A 13856-nucleotide genomic window follows, 5' to 3' on the forward strand; every position below is an offset into this window, starting at 1 on the left:
CATCACCGAGTTCCTTTGACCTCAAGTTAATCTTTGTGTCAAGTGCCCATTGCAAATAGTTGTCTCCGGAGAGATTAAGGGCAGCATAGTCTAGGTTTGAGATTTTCAACATCTGAATCACATTATCATTCGAAATTTAGGGTTTCACAATGTGATCATGTGACCGCAAGACAATCAATAATCTCGGCCAGAAGCAAGTCTTATACAATCATGTTTTCAAACAATCCAAAACGACCATGGTGCGATCAATCATAGATTCTATATTAGGCCGCACCGCCATACAATTCTATGATGCAAGCTATTCAAGTTTATACGATCTATATGTCATGCTGGTCGATATTTTAAAACAAGACGAATGCAATTCATATTCAGTTTTATATGTTTATGCAAACAACCCTAATCAATCGGTTTCTTATTATGAAAATTAGAGTTTTGATTTAAGCAATACTAGAATTCGATTTTAGCAATATGAGATCAAGGTTTCAAGGTCTTTAGGAATTTAAAACGAGATTTAGGGTTTTAAACATTTAAGTGGCCGATTTTATCAACATGAGGTTAAGGGTTTCAAGGCCTTAAGATTTTAGTTTCGAGATTCAATCAATCTATTAATCTTAAAACTCAGATCATCAATCATTCAATCAAGCAAGAACAATTTAAAATTGATTTCAAGCTTTAGGGTTTTAGGGTTTTCGATTCCAAGATTTAGGGTTTTCATAATTCAGATCAGAACAATCAATCAACATGTTCTAATGGAATCGATTTCAATCTAGTGATTATAAGATGATCAGTTTTAGGTTATACCAATTTTTAGGGTTTATCAAGAACATTGGATTTCCATAATAATGGATTAGGGTTTTAGGGTTTGATCATTATGTTCTTAGATTAATCGGTATACCTTTGTTTGTAGGGTTGAAACCGGACCACCAAAGAGAACAGATGAACCTCGAGCTGCACACGGACGGACGCGAGCTGGCTGTCGTCGGATGCGAGCTGGACGGGACGGGACGCGTCTGCTTCCTATCGGGTTTACAAGGAGCTGATCGGGATTGCGAGCTGGTTGATCGGGAACACGAGATGGCTGTGATGCGAACGGAAGCTGAGGTTGTCTAGGATCAGGAACACCTTAGGGATGGAGCTGATCGGTTGCTGACGAGCTGGAACGCGAGCTAGGACGAATTAGGGTTCGTCGGGATTAGGTTAAAGTTGTCGGCTAGGTTAGGTTTAAGGGATTGGCGATTTTAGCTTAGATTGCAGAGAACAATCGTGCTGATAACGTGTTGTGAAACACTTAGATTTAGAGATGAATGTTTCTATATATTTCATTAATGAATAAGACATCCCTTATATTGACATCCCTTATATAAGGTTTACAAGATAGAGATAAAAGTAAAGAGTACAAATCCTAATCCAACTAAATTTATGATAACTACTAAATACATAAATGGAAAGATTACATATACAAGGAAAATGAAATAGGGTTTCCTTTTCTTTAAAGCTTGTGGCCGCCTCTCTCTCTCCTCTAAGGTATGCAGCCGCCTCTCTCTCCTCTTTCTAGGGTTTCGGCTATGTCTCTTTCTTCTAGGGTTTGGACCAGTTATGGACCGGACCGGTTAGACATTCATCACTTGATTTATAACAATTATGTATATATATATTTTATAACACTTGTAAAATATTTTAATAATTATTTTTATAAATCGAGAAAATAATGTATTATCTCTTATAAATGGTTTATAAAACTTATAGATCTTAATATCAGTCGAATTATGTAAATTATTAATATTAAGCTTAATATTGACATAAATAATATTTTTATATACAATTTTTCGTTTGTTACATTAATCTTAGTGATATTGTTATTCTATAAAGATCTTTAAGTCACTCAATATCTTCTTCTCGGTAACAAACAAAGAAAGCTGGTCCTCTCTCTCTGGCTGAAGATAATGTTTTCACAAGTGTAAATATGGTCACAAACTTTTGTGACCGCTATTTTGCTATACCAAAAGCATTGAAACAAAAAATTAGTTCAAAAAAAAAGGCATTGAAACAATGTTGCTAACCACAGCCACCATCGCAGGGGGCATTCTATTTTTTTGTTAATATAATTGTAGGGGAGTCGAGAAAGTGAGATCTGGTTTCCGGCCGATGGAGGGGCTTCCACAGCCACCATCGGTCCGGTTTTGAGTTCCCCTATCCGTTTTTGGATCCTTTGCTCGACTTGATGTGCCTGTCTTGGAGAGGTAGAAAGCGTTTTTTTTTCCTTTTAGCTTGGTTTCCGGGTGGTGGAGGCTTATATAACTCCGCTGTCGCCGGCTCTTGTTCCCGGGGGGCGGAGGCTCTCTTAGCTCTGCGTCGTCGGCATCTGTGGCCTTTGTCTGTGAAGGCGTTTGGTAGTTTTGGCTCTGCGTGAGTCGTTGTAGTCAGCTCGGGATGTCCCGTGAAAAGGAGGCAGTGTTTCTAGGGTTTTATTTCTTTTTTCCGTATGTGTTAATGGTCGGATGAGATCTCGATTCGTTTGATGATGCTCTCCGGCGGACTGAAGATGGTTCTGAGTGTGGTGGCTTCGTTTGTGTTAAGGATGAGATCTCGATCTAGATCGATTGATGCTCTCCGTTGGAAGAAGCGGTGATGATGAAGTGGTGGTCTTTGAGCGTCCTGCGCGGCGTAGAGGCAAGGGCTTTGGGCGTGGTGGTCAAGTTGCGACGGTCATGCGACACAGGTTTCCCCTTGACACGCGGTTGGCGGCACCCCTTCAATTAGGGTTTTCGTTTCATGGGTTTTGGGCCCAAGTGGATTTTCTCTTACGCTTGCGGATCTGTAGTTTTTCTTTGGGCTTCAGCTTTGTAAATGGGTTTGGCCCTTTTATCATCAATATTAAAAACATTGGTGGAAAAAAAAAAACAATGTTGCTAACCAAAATATTGTAACAACCGGATGAATTTTTAGATACTCACAGTATATTTTATTAATTTTTTATTGCAATAACTATTGAAAACCTTTACGAAAGACTATGAATAAAGATGTTCTTAACTTTTTTAACATTCATCGCTAATTATGTTGATGACTTTTTTTTAAAAGGAAAAACATGTTGATGGCTTTTGACAGTTTGTAGACCAGACATTAGAAACCCATATCTCTTTTTTTTTTTTTTTGTGTGTGTGTGTGTCACGTGTTGAATAATACCCAAGTCTTGTCAAATTTCGCGTCTCTAAGTTTAATATTTATAAACCAACCATTAAGGATGAAGTTAAACCAATATAAAACTAAAGAGACACGTAAAACAAGCTGACTTGTCTACGATCCGCACAGGCGCACATCATGCACCATAAGTAATGTGGCTTTTTTTGTTGAAATCATTTTATTTAGTAATAACCCACTGGGAATTAACTAGCTCGTTTTAATAAAACAAATCGTTTTCTGGCAGCTAAATAAATAAAATAAATCGTTTATGTCCTAACCAGTGTGTTAAATTTACATTCTTACTAAAACAATATATTAGAAACTGTAGATAAATTTATCAGGCATATTTTTTATATATAATATGTTAATTTATAAAAAAATAAGTAGCCAAGCTCTTAGAATCAATAAACTTGAGTAAATCTAAACCTTTAAGCTTAGAAGTAAGGACAATTATCTCGAATAATCATTTTTAAGTTTTTGTCTTTTAAAAAAAAATGATCAAAATATCTCTTTTTTATTATGAATTTTCTAATATTTTTTTTAAAAAATTTGAAATCATATCCCAAAACTCCACCATTTAACTCTAAATCGTAAGTATAGATTAGTTAATCCAAAACTCCACCTAACTTTTTAATAAAACTTACGTTGGTCATTTTTTTCAGTGAAAGCTATTTTTGTGACAAAAACTTAAAAAATAGTTATTATAAGAAATTTCTCTGGAAAATAAACATTTTCTAAGCCCTACATAAACCTTGTAATTTGTTCTCAAATTTTATTATTATCAATCAAAATATTAATTATAAAGTTGTTTTTGAAATTAACAACACAAAATTATAAATTGTATGCTATTGCAACAATCACCCCAATATTATTATTTTAGAAATATTATTATTTTTGAAGATAGTTACAACTCATAAAGCTGACGTTAATATCTTGATTTTTTTTAAAAAAACTGTAGTATATTACATATCTGGAAATTGTAAATAAATAACAATCGTTGGGGGGGGGACCGAGACAGAAGAAAAAATATCTTCAAAGATGCATCCGTTCAACGCTATGATGGCGGCGAGGATGCTGACCGCCGTCGGAAAATCAAACGGATTAGAAAGCGAGACGATCCCCTTCGGATCCTTGTGGTGGAGTATCTACGCCGGCGTCTCTTGTTTCCTCGTCCTCTTCGCCGGAATCATGTCCGGTCTCACTCTGGGCCTCATGTCTCTCAGTCTCGTCGACCTCGAAATCCTCCAACGCAGTGGCTCCCCAAAGGAGAAGAAACAATCAGGTTGATGGTTGAATCGCTCTTGAATCTTTCTCTTTATCTGATTCTGATTCTGATTCTTTTAACTGTTTTGTTTTGAATCTTTTTTTTTCCAGCTGCGATCTTTCCGGTTGTTCAGAAACAGCATCAGCTTCTAGTGACACTTCTCTTGTTCAATGCTCTTGCTATGGAGGTATTCATTAAAGATTGCACATTAACCTTTGTGCTTAGTTCTGATGTGAAAAGATTTATACTTGCAGGGCCTTCCTATATACTTAGACAAGATCTTCAACGAGTATGTTGCTATCATCCTCTCCGTTACTTTCGTTCTCTTTGTTGGAGAGGTAACCAAGTTTTTTTTTTTTTTTTTTTAAGGTTTATCAAGAGGCTTTACAATGATTGTGTGTGTGTGTTTTCAGGTTATTCCTCAAGCTATATGCTCCAGGTATGGACTAGCAGTGGGAGCTAACTTGGTCTGGCTTGTCCGCATCTTAATGATTCTCTCCTACCCGATATCTTTCCCCGTTGCGAAGATGTTGGACTGGGTGTTGGGACATGGAGACCCTTTGTTTAGACGGGCTCAGTTAAAGGCTCTTGTTTCCATTCATGGGGAAGCTGCTGGCAAGGGAGGTGAGCTTACCCATGATGAGACCACAATCATTAGTGGTGCGCTTGATTTGACTGCCAAGACTGCTCGAGAAGCCATGACTCCTATTGAATCAATCTTTTCCTTGGATATTAATTCAAAGTTGGACTGGTGAGTTTCGGTAACTCTCTACCTCATATTTGACCTTTGTATCTTACACTACTTTTTGCTTGTGATTAGGGAAGCTATGTACAAGATTCAAACACGAGGACATAGCCGGATTCCTGTCTACTCGGAGAATCCTAAAAATGTTGTCGGTCTTCTTTTGGTAGGTGTTGTTTGAGATCCTTTATTCGGTTTATCATCTTCTTTTGCAAACACTTATGAAGATGTTCTTCTGTTTGTTAGGTGAAGAGTCTCCTCACTGTTCGCCCTGAATCAGATACTCTTGTCAGCACAGTTGGTATACGCCACATTCCAAGGTCTTGCCATTTTCTTTCCCTGTAGATATCCTCTCTATACAAACTAGATTCTGATTGTGCGTGTGTTTAAATGGTTTAACCAGGGTTCCAGCCGATATGCCATTGTATGATATACTGAACGAGTTTCAAAAAGGGAGCAGTCACATGGCTGCAGTTGTGAAGGTCAATGTGAAACGCAAAGGTTCTCTTTCAACTTTGCTTGAAGAAGAAAACACTAATGACTCCAAGTTGACTACACCTCTGTTACTGAAGCGAGAAGGAAACCAGGACAATGTCGTTGTTGATATTGACAAGATTAGTAACAGTGGGTTCTCGCATACTTCAGAGGAGATAGAGGATGGAGAAGTAATTGGTGTCATCACTTTGGAAGATGTGTTTGAAGAGCTTTTGCAGGAAGAGATTGTGGACGAAACTGATGAATTTGTTGACGTGCATAAAAGGATACGGGTGGCGACTGTAGCGGCAGTGGCTATTTCATCATTAGCGAGAGCTCCTTCAAGCCGGAGGTTACTTGGCCAAAAGGGAACTGTAAGTAAACACTATCTCTCTCTCTCGCAAAAGAAAATGGTTTTTAAGTGAAAAAGATCTTTGTGGAGTTGAGATACTGAACCGGTTTGTGTGTTTTTGCAGGGAGGACCAAAAACGCCAAAGGCATCGTCTACTACTCCAAAGACAGGACAGGATAAACCGATTTGAACTACGACCGGTTCTCTTCAGGGATGATGATTTCTGGTGTTCTGTTTTTTTTTTAATTTTTTTTTTGATTGAGATGTGAGTGTAATAAAACAAGGTTCTCAAACTTAGATCAATTATTCTGCACATACGTGTAGTTATAATAATAAGTCTACAAAACAATTCGAACTTGTTTTTAACCCCCCAAATCTAGTTCATTTGTATGTTCTTTTTCATTCTTTCTCGTCTCCCTTTTCGTTCCATTAATAAGGCCAATGCTTACATGAAGTTTTGGTAATGTGTATAAAGTAGCACGTTTGATTTGTAGCCTTCTAAAGCAGTAGTGTTTACTCCGGGTTGAATCCACCATGAACAAACTATCAGAAACCTCATATTTGATCAACGATTTAAATAAAAAACAAAAGTAAAGAAAGATGCTGAAGAAGAAAAAGGCACACAAGATTGTTAACTGATTCTGGTGTGAAGAATTACTCAATAAGACCAGAGATCTATCTAGCAATCCACTTAAAGAAGAATTACAGCTCAAACACGAGCAGACTTATCACTAGAGTTATAAACTATGATATCTTATTTTTTAGATAATGGAAAGGACAGACGCTCTAACAGACATTTATACAATTGTTAACAAAACGTTGACTAATGAAACTCTCTATTCCCGGCTAAAGGGTCCTTAACATATCTTCTCTTTTCTTGGCTGAGCTGATTATCTAGTTCGTACCTGACAAACATTGCCTCACACTTGGGTATGGGAATGAGACGACAAGTAAACAAGATTGGTGTGAACTTAGCGAGGAGAGATTGCCTTTAGAAGTAAAAGAAATATTCTATAAGTGCAACCACTGCTGCACCACACTTTATAACAAATGTTTACTCGGGGAAGATCCGTATATAAATCTCTGGTTATACAATCAAACCGTTTTATGGTATTGCTGTTACTATTCTTCCCAACGTTTTGCTTTCACGACAAACTTGCGAGTGGTGCCATGGTATAGTATGTGAACCATATAAAGCCAATACCATTCTTCACATGAAGAATTCATTATTGAGCACACCATGAAGGTTATATGTACTAATCTAATTGAACTGTACGAAGACAAGATACATTACAAACATTATTTTAAATTTTAAGGATAGAGCAAGTGTTAAGGTAACTTATAAACATGTTATGTTATGTTAGGCAATATTCATAAAAACTCTGTTAATCAAAACAAAACAAAACAAAAGCTATAGATAAAAAGAAAAAAAAACATTAATCAAAGGTTGACTAGATTCTATACAGTTTATCAGGCTTGATGACAGGGTTTTGGATAGTTAACTCGGTAATGGCGGCAGATTTATAATCCGATAGACAAGAATGTTCTTCCGGGTGACGGTGAGATCCACAGAACACATGGCCGCACCTGCATTCAAATCCTAGCAGCCCCACCTTTTTATTGCACGCATTGCATCTACTCCTCTTTTTATTCTTTACCACAACGACTACCTCTTCAAACTTCTCCACCACTGTTGCTGTTTTCGTGTGGTCTCGTATAGTGTCCATGTATCTGGCAGACTCATCCTTTAAAAAACTGTTGTAGCACTTGGAGCAAAGGTTCTTGGTCTGTGGCGTGCTGAAGAAGCCACATCCGTTGATGCATAGAGAAGGCTCTCCTGTCATGCTTTCTTCACCGAATCTTATGTTTGCAATTCTCTCTCTATATGTATCTTCTTGTTTGCTCTGGCTGTCACAATCTAATCTTATATGTTGAATCTGATGTTAGCAAATCTTTTGGTGTCTCTCTGTCTTCGCTTTCTTCTTTGTTTTGGATCTCTCCCACAATCTAATTTTATGTATGCGGAGTTTGTATGTCTTGTGTTTATATATAGCTTTTAAATAACTCTAGTTTTGTGTCTGCGAGTTTGTATGTCTTAAGTTTATATATATAGAGCTGTTAAAAACATAGTCATTCTCCTGGCAAGTTTATGGTGTTCTATGTCCTAAAAAAATAGTTTTTGTTTTAGATTTTATCTTACAAACTTCGATTTTGAAGATAATTAGGAAAATTTATAAAATTTTATACAGCTGTCATTGTTATCTTGAATTATAAAATATATCATATATTTTAAATTTGGAAACTGTAGTTTAAAAGAAACAGTCATTCTCCTGCTAGATTTCAGGTGTTTTATGACCTAAACAAAATTAGTTTTTTTTTTCAGGTTTTATTTCTACAAACTCCAGTGTTTGAAAATAATTATAAAATTTTATGCATAAATATAAAGCTGTCACTTTTATTTCTATTTTTATGGGATTTATATGCAATAATATGACTAATCGAATCCTGAGTGAAAGCATATAACAAAACCCCTTTTTTTTTGTAATTATTAACTAATACAAAGTTTTGACTCCCAACTAGGAGTTGAAAATCGAGTAATAAAAAGATTACTCAGAAGGGATTTTACTTATTTTAGTGCAAAAACAGAGACGAGAGAGAGAGAGGGAGAGAAGAGACCATGAGAGCTCAGAACAATGCAGGATGCGAAGACCTTGATTCCATGAGAATATACATCGCTTGCATTATACGTTTATCTGATTAACTTATCCTCGTCCCTGAGATGAATTCAATGATGATTCTTTCTCATTAGCAAAATCCATCAATAGCAAAAAACAAACTTGAAAGACAAGAAACAGGGGAGATGCAAAGTGTGAAACCTGCCAGCTTATGGGATTCGGTTTTTGTTCCCATTGTTGGAAGTGGCTTCTGCTTCTTCACGCTTCCCTTTGAATGAGAAGTTGAATCCGGAAGTAGTAGACCCTCCAAAGCGTTTTGAAGCAATATCAAAGCGTTCCATCATACGTGTAACCCCAGCTATTCCAGCGTTCATCTCACGTTGTACTCCTTTGCTCAGTTCTTTCACTGAGTTGTTGCGAGCAAGTAGCTTCTCTTTGAGACCTTGTTTACTCTTAGAGATAGATTCTTTGTACCTGGAGGAGGCATGTCTCCATACCATCAGTTTGACTTGTGAATGAAGGAAAATGATGAAGTGAGTTTTGTGGGCATACCTTGCGGAAGCAGCAGCTAGTTTGGATTTAATGGCTTCTGGAAGAGACGATGCTTCAGATAGAGAAGGTCCACGGGAGATTCTGATTTACAGATACAAGAGAAGATGAAGATGTGTTAAATAAGGGTTTAGGTCAGTTAAGCATTCTCCAAGAACAGACATCGCCATGCAAATTCACCACAACCAGCCAGTAACTAAGTGAACAAGGTTCAATGTTTAGATGATATTGTGTAGTGTCAATATACCTGGATCCATTGCTGGTATCAGCAGGAGACGGGGGGTTTGCATTCTGATGTTGAACATGGGAAATAACAGCAGAGATGTTGTGACCAAGATTGGGCATATCAGAAGGAGAGGGATCATTGGAGGGTATTGGAGTGTCCCTAGTACGAAGCAAACAACGTCTATGGGCAGCTTCAGTGAGATGCCTAAGGAATTGTTCATCAAAGCTGCTCTCCTCCTGGGAAGAAAACATATCTTTATCCAGTCAAGTAGTAGAATCAAAACTCTTGCAACTTACCAATGCACAATGAATAATGAATAATATACTAAACGAACCTCCTCTGAGTGAAAATCCTCATGAGGAATGGAACTTCTTGGAGAGGATGGAGATCTCATGTTGGTGGTTTTCATCAGCCTTTCCTTGTCCACAGCAGCCAAAAGCTCTTGGCTACAAGAAAAAAGAGGAACACCAGTACTAGTATTAAGATAGTGCATCAAAAACCAATTTGTAACAAGAAAGGATCATGAGTATACCTGACAGGATCTTTGAGGACAAAGAACTGCCAGCAAATAGGACACTCCTTGCTTCTCTGAGACCTGTGTCAAAACCCCAATCACGAATCAAGTCACCAATAGACGAACAAGATTAAATTCTAAAACAACATAATACCATTCAATGATGCACTGAAGGTGATATTCATGCTTGCAACTTGTAACCTGACAAACCCCATTAGCATTTTCAAAAACCATCCCTTTCAATAATAAAATCAAAGGATCTATCTAGTACAGATCATCCCAGATTTATGGGAAAGAGAGAATCTTACAGTGGCAGGATCCTGGAGAGTGAAAGGCTCGAGACAGATGCTGCAAGCGTCGTCGGTATCATCATCGAAGGCAGAGGAAGAAGAAGAAGAAGCAATGGCGGGACTGAAAGGAGGAGACTTTTCGGATAAGTTGAAAGCAGAAGCATATGTGAAACTAGACATTGTTTGCTGCTGCGAGTTGGTGGATGAAGAAGATGGAGAAGCTGTGGATTGAGATTGAGATTGAGATCAAGAGGAGGTGATCGATCACATAAAAAGAAGACTGATAAGTCAAAGCAAAGAATAATGAGGAAAAAGTCAAAAAAAAAAGGAAATTGCAAGGCCGTGGAGCAAAGTTCGATTCCGACGGTTTCTTTCTCTCTCTCTTTTTATTTTTTTTGTTACGCTTATTGGTTGGGCCTTTGCTTGCTCTTTGCCTTTACTCCATTATTTTATTTGATTCTTTACCTACTTCTCCATCACAGGTATGGTCCCAATTCTATAAAGTTAAAATACAGAAATTTTAGCAAAACTTTACACTTCAAGCTAGGCATTGGCATGTTATCTAAAACATAAAAACCAAATTGGAACCAAACTAAAAGGAAAAAAAAAAAAAACAGAAACCAAATTAAAACTTACAAAAATTCAAATGGTTCCTATTTTTCTAAATCCAAAAAATCAAACTACAACGAAAACCGAATGGACACCTGAATAAAACTAAACTATAAATCTAGATATATAATTTATAAATAAAAAACTATTCAAAAACTAATGGAATATCTATTTTTTTTTTTGGATTTTCAAGTTTAACTCTTAGTTTTGATTTTTGTCGGTTTTTAAATTTAAACACGGACCAAATCAAAATTAGATTTAATTTGGCTCCATTTCAGATTTCATATCCATCGAACCAATCTGAATCAATAAAATACAAAATTATATTTTATTTAATTTTATGAAATAAATCAAAACAACTTTTAACTTAAAACAAAAAAAAAATTGTATTAAAATCATCATTTTAAATATCAATGTCATATCAATAAAATAAATATGATCAATTGTTAATTTACATATAACTATACAACTATATATTTATGAAAATAAAGTGCAACTAATTAGAAAAATATGACATTATGTTGATAGAGTTTGAGTAAGAGGATCGAAAAAATATCATATTTTTGAGAATTGACAATTTAAAATAATTTTTCTATCATAAGTTTGAGTTAGGTTGCAACGAAAAAGAAAAAAAATCGGGTAACAGAGACAGATTTCCGACCAACACTAATGATATAAACTCTCTCAAAATAGTCTTTTTTTTTTTAAATGCTTAAAAGATATTATCTATATTTATAATATATTTTCATTTTAATAATTGTATATTTAAATAAAATTAGTTTTTCTTGTCAGCATTTAAATAAAATTAGTTATGTATATTAAATTTTAGTTAACGAAAAATTATGAAAATAATTAATCACAAAATAATGTATTTGTAATAAATTTTTAAAAATCTATATGAGAATATATTTTAATTAATTTATGTGGTGGACCTGGTGGTAATCTGTATCTTTCGAAACCAAAGAACGTGGTCTCTGAATACCAATACCAACCAACACCATATGGGGTACTGGAGGCCTCCATTTTGGGATTGTCTAGCTTCCTCTCTTCTCCTGCTTTTTCTTTCAGAATTGCACGCGTAGAGTGAGATAACTTGGAGACTGTAACCCTTTTAAAATCAAGTTCGCTTCTTGTTCTCCATTATGTGTTTCCGACACAAAGCTTATGTCTTTACTGCTGCTATCGCCTTTTTTTTTTTTTTTAAATCTGTAAAGTCTCTTCTTTTATGTGGTTTGCAGATTCCTTGAAGCAGTTTGGTGAAAACAATGGTTGTGTTTGGGAATGTTTCCGCGGCGAATTTGCCTTATCAAAATGGGTTTTTGAAGGCAGTTTCATCTGGAGGTTGTGATTTAATGGGACACCGCAGCTTCAAAATTTCAACTTCTTTTAAGACAAGAACAAGGAGGAGGAGGGGTGCTGGTCCTTTGCAGGTCTCTGTCTGTTTCATTCAAAAAAAATCTGATCAAAGTGTTATTGGTGATCAAAATGAGCCGATTTTGAAATGTGTGTTAGGTAGTTTGTGTGGATATACCAAGGCCAGAGCTAGAGAACACTGTCAACTTCTTGGAAGCTGCAAGTTTGTCTGCATCTTTCCGTAGTGCTCCTCGTCCTGCAAAGCCTTTAAAAGTTGTGATCGCTGGTGCTGGTATGATGAATGTGTCAAAACTTATTAGCTTCCTCTTCCTGCTCCCTTCGGATTCTGATGTGGTGAAGCTCCTTTGCCTCTCGAATAAATTGCAGGATTGGCTGGATTGTCAACAGCAAAGTACCTGGCTGATGCAGGACATAAACCTCTGTTGCTTGAAGCAAGAGATGTTCTTGGTGGAAAGGTAAAAACTTAACTCATGGTTGTTTGCAATTCATCATTACTATTAAGACTGGTTAGTTTCCAAAGGCCGTGCACCAATTTGAGTTTATGAGACTATACTACAATATATAACTAATTTATAGAGTGTCACAGCTCTTAGGTACAAAATTTGCGTACATGTATTTGTCCTTTTTATGATTATATAACGTGTTACATTGTTGTTGTGTTTTCTGGCTCTCGGGTGAGATTATATAATTATTAAAGATCAGCTGTTAACTATGTGAAGTATGTGTTCCTCTCCAGATAGCTGCATGGAAGGATGAAGATGGAGATTGGTATGAAACCGGTTTACATATATTTTGTAAGTTCAAAATGTCATAATTTCTCTCCGTTGCTCCTCCAATATAAGTATGTATGTATTTTCTCACTTTCATAACTTGGATTTGAATTGTACATATGATTTACGATTATGTGCCCTAGGCTCGGCTCTTATCTTCTATAGCTGAGGGAAGATATCTTTTTAGTAGCATGCATTTACTGTTTGCAAATGCAGTTAGATTTTAATATGATAGTCTCAAGGATTCTTGAACCTCTATAATCTTGCACACCTTTTCAAATGTGCTCATTGAGTTCAGCAAGAAGATCCCTGTGACACCCGTCACCTCCTATATGGAGGACAGCGTGTCACCCCCGACGCGTCATCATACAATAATGTGACACCCGTCTCCCTGACACTAAGGACGACGGGCCACCAACAATATCCCGTAATATAAAAGCCCATAAACCCGACAACTCTCACCCATGCCCAAATAAAATTCGAAAGAAAAGTCCAGTAGCACCAAGTCCGTCCAAATATCACATACTTGTTTGTCTCACCTGAAAGGGGGAAGAGTGAGGGGTGAGCGACAGGGGAATCGCTCAGTGAGGTATGGGATGCCACCCCGAAGTCCATGGACCCGGACATAGCACTCCGAATAAATATAATTTAATTCTAATGCATGTCAAACACAGTACCTAAAGTACTCAAGCAACAAACAATGGTCCTAGCGAGGTGCACACTCGCCGCCCACTAACAGGCCAAAACACTACCGAAAAGGTGCTCGGTTCATACACACACCGAAAAAGTGCTCGGTAACACACGCCCGTAGACGATTTATCGACACTTCCAGTCTAC

At 36.7% G+C, this 13856-nt stretch overlaps 4 protein-coding genes across 5 annotated transcripts in view; 2 read left to right on the top strand and 2 right to left on the bottom strand.

Moving 5' to 3' along the window:
• Window positions 1–4179: 4179 nt before the first annotated feature.
• On the top strand, window positions 4180–6373 carry LOC106336478 (DUF21 domain-containing protein At4g14230). Its single transcript, XM_013775313.1, has 8 exons — window positions 4180–4462; window positions 4555–4631; window positions 4699–4782; window positions 4858–5195; window positions 5265–5352; window positions 5433–5506; window positions 5590–6034; window positions 6137–6373. Exons 1-8 carry the CDS (start codon window positions 4219–4221, stop codon window positions 6200–6202), a joined length of 1416 nt encoding a protein of 471 aa, XP_013630767.1. The 5' UTR covers window positions 4180–4218; the 3' UTR covers window positions 6203–6373.
• Window positions 6374–7398: 1025 nt separating this feature from the next.
• Window positions 7399–8232, bottom strand: LOC106333834 (putative zinc finger A20 and AN1 domain-containing stress-associated protein 8). Its single transcript, XM_013772231.1, has one exon. It carries the CDS (start codon window positions 7854–7856, stop codon window positions 7464–7466), a length of 393 nt encoding a protein of 130 aa, XP_013627685.1. The 5' UTR covers window positions 7857–8232; the 3' UTR covers window positions 7399–7463.
• A 283-nt stretch (window positions 8233–8515) lies between these two features.
• Window positions 8516–10674, bottom strand: LOC106331721 (E3 ubiquitin-protein ligase RHF1A). Its single transcript, XM_013770125.1, has 8 exons — window positions 10285–10674; window positions 10131–10177; window positions 9995–10057; window positions 9797–9908; window positions 9484–9698; window positions 9240–9320; window positions 8889–9161; window positions 8516–8786 (listed from the first exon to the last, which is right to left on the bottom strand). Exons 1-7 carry the CDS (start codon window positions 10444–10446, stop codon window positions 8897–8899), a joined length of 945 nt encoding a protein of 314 aa, XP_013625579.1. The 5' UTR covers window positions 10447–10674; the 3' UTR covers window positions 8516–8786; window positions 8889–8896.
• A 1152-nt stretch (window positions 10675–11826) lies between these two features.
• LOC106336235 (15-cis-phytoene desaturase, chloroplastic/chromoplastic-like) overlaps window positions 11827–13856 on the top strand; it is a 9396-nt gene continuing 7366 nt past the window's right edge. Inside the window, exons 1-5 of one of the 2 annotated variants that reach the window (XM_013775006.1) lie at window positions 11827–11958; window positions 12114–12305; window positions 12388–12520; window positions 12616–12704; window positions 12986–13043. In XM_013775006.1, coding sequence (XP_013630460.1) covers window positions 12141–12305; window positions 12388–12520; window positions 12616–12704; window positions 12986–13043 — 445 coding nt within the window. In that variant the 5' untranslated portion in view covers window positions 11827–11958; window positions 12114–12140. Of the gene's footprint in view, window positions 11997–12113; window positions 12306–12387; window positions 12521–12615; window positions 12705–12985; window positions 13044–13856 lie in introns of both variants that reach the window. The other variant, XM_013775005.1, reaches the window with a different exon arrangement.

This window comes from Brassica oleracea, chromosome C3 (genome assembly GCF_000695525.1).
Source record: "Brassica oleracea var. oleracea cultivar TO1000 chromosome C3, BOL, whole genome shotgun sequence".
Lineage (NCBI taxonomy): Eukaryota > Viridiplantae > Streptophyta > Magnoliopsida > Brassicales > Brassicaceae > Brassica > Brassica oleracea.

Bases quoted from the DNA above. Each gene is read 5' to 3' on its own strand.
- LOC106336478 (XM_013775313.1), top strand. From the start codon at position 4,219: ATGCATCCGTTCAACGCTATGATGGCGGCGAGGATGCTGACCGCCGTC. The intron at 4,463-4,554 runs GTTGATGGTTGA...TTTTTTTTCCAG, and splicing joins AAAGGAGAAGAAACAATCAG to CTGCGATCTTTCCGGTTGTT. The intron at 5,353-5,432 runs GTAGGTGTTGTT...TCTGTTTGTTAG, and splicing joins ATGTTGTCGGTCTTCTTTTG to GTGAAGAGTCTCCTCACTGT.
- LOC106333834 (XM_013772231.1), bottom strand. From the start codon at position 7,856: ATGACAGGAGAGCCTTCTCTATGCATCAACGGATGTGGCTTCTTCAGC.
- LOC106331721 (XM_013770125.1), bottom strand. From the start codon at position 10,446: ATGTCTAGTTTCACATATGCTTCTGCTTTCAACTTATCCGAAAAGTCT. The intron at 9,909-9,994 runs GTATACTCATGA...TTTTTCTTGTAG, and splicing joins GTCCTCAAAGATCCTGTCAG to CCAAGAGCTTTTGGCTGCTG. The intron at 9,699-9,796 runs GTTCGTTTAGTA...TTTTCTTCCCAG, and splicing joins AGGATTTTCACTCAGAGGAG to GAGGAGAGCAGCTTTGATGA.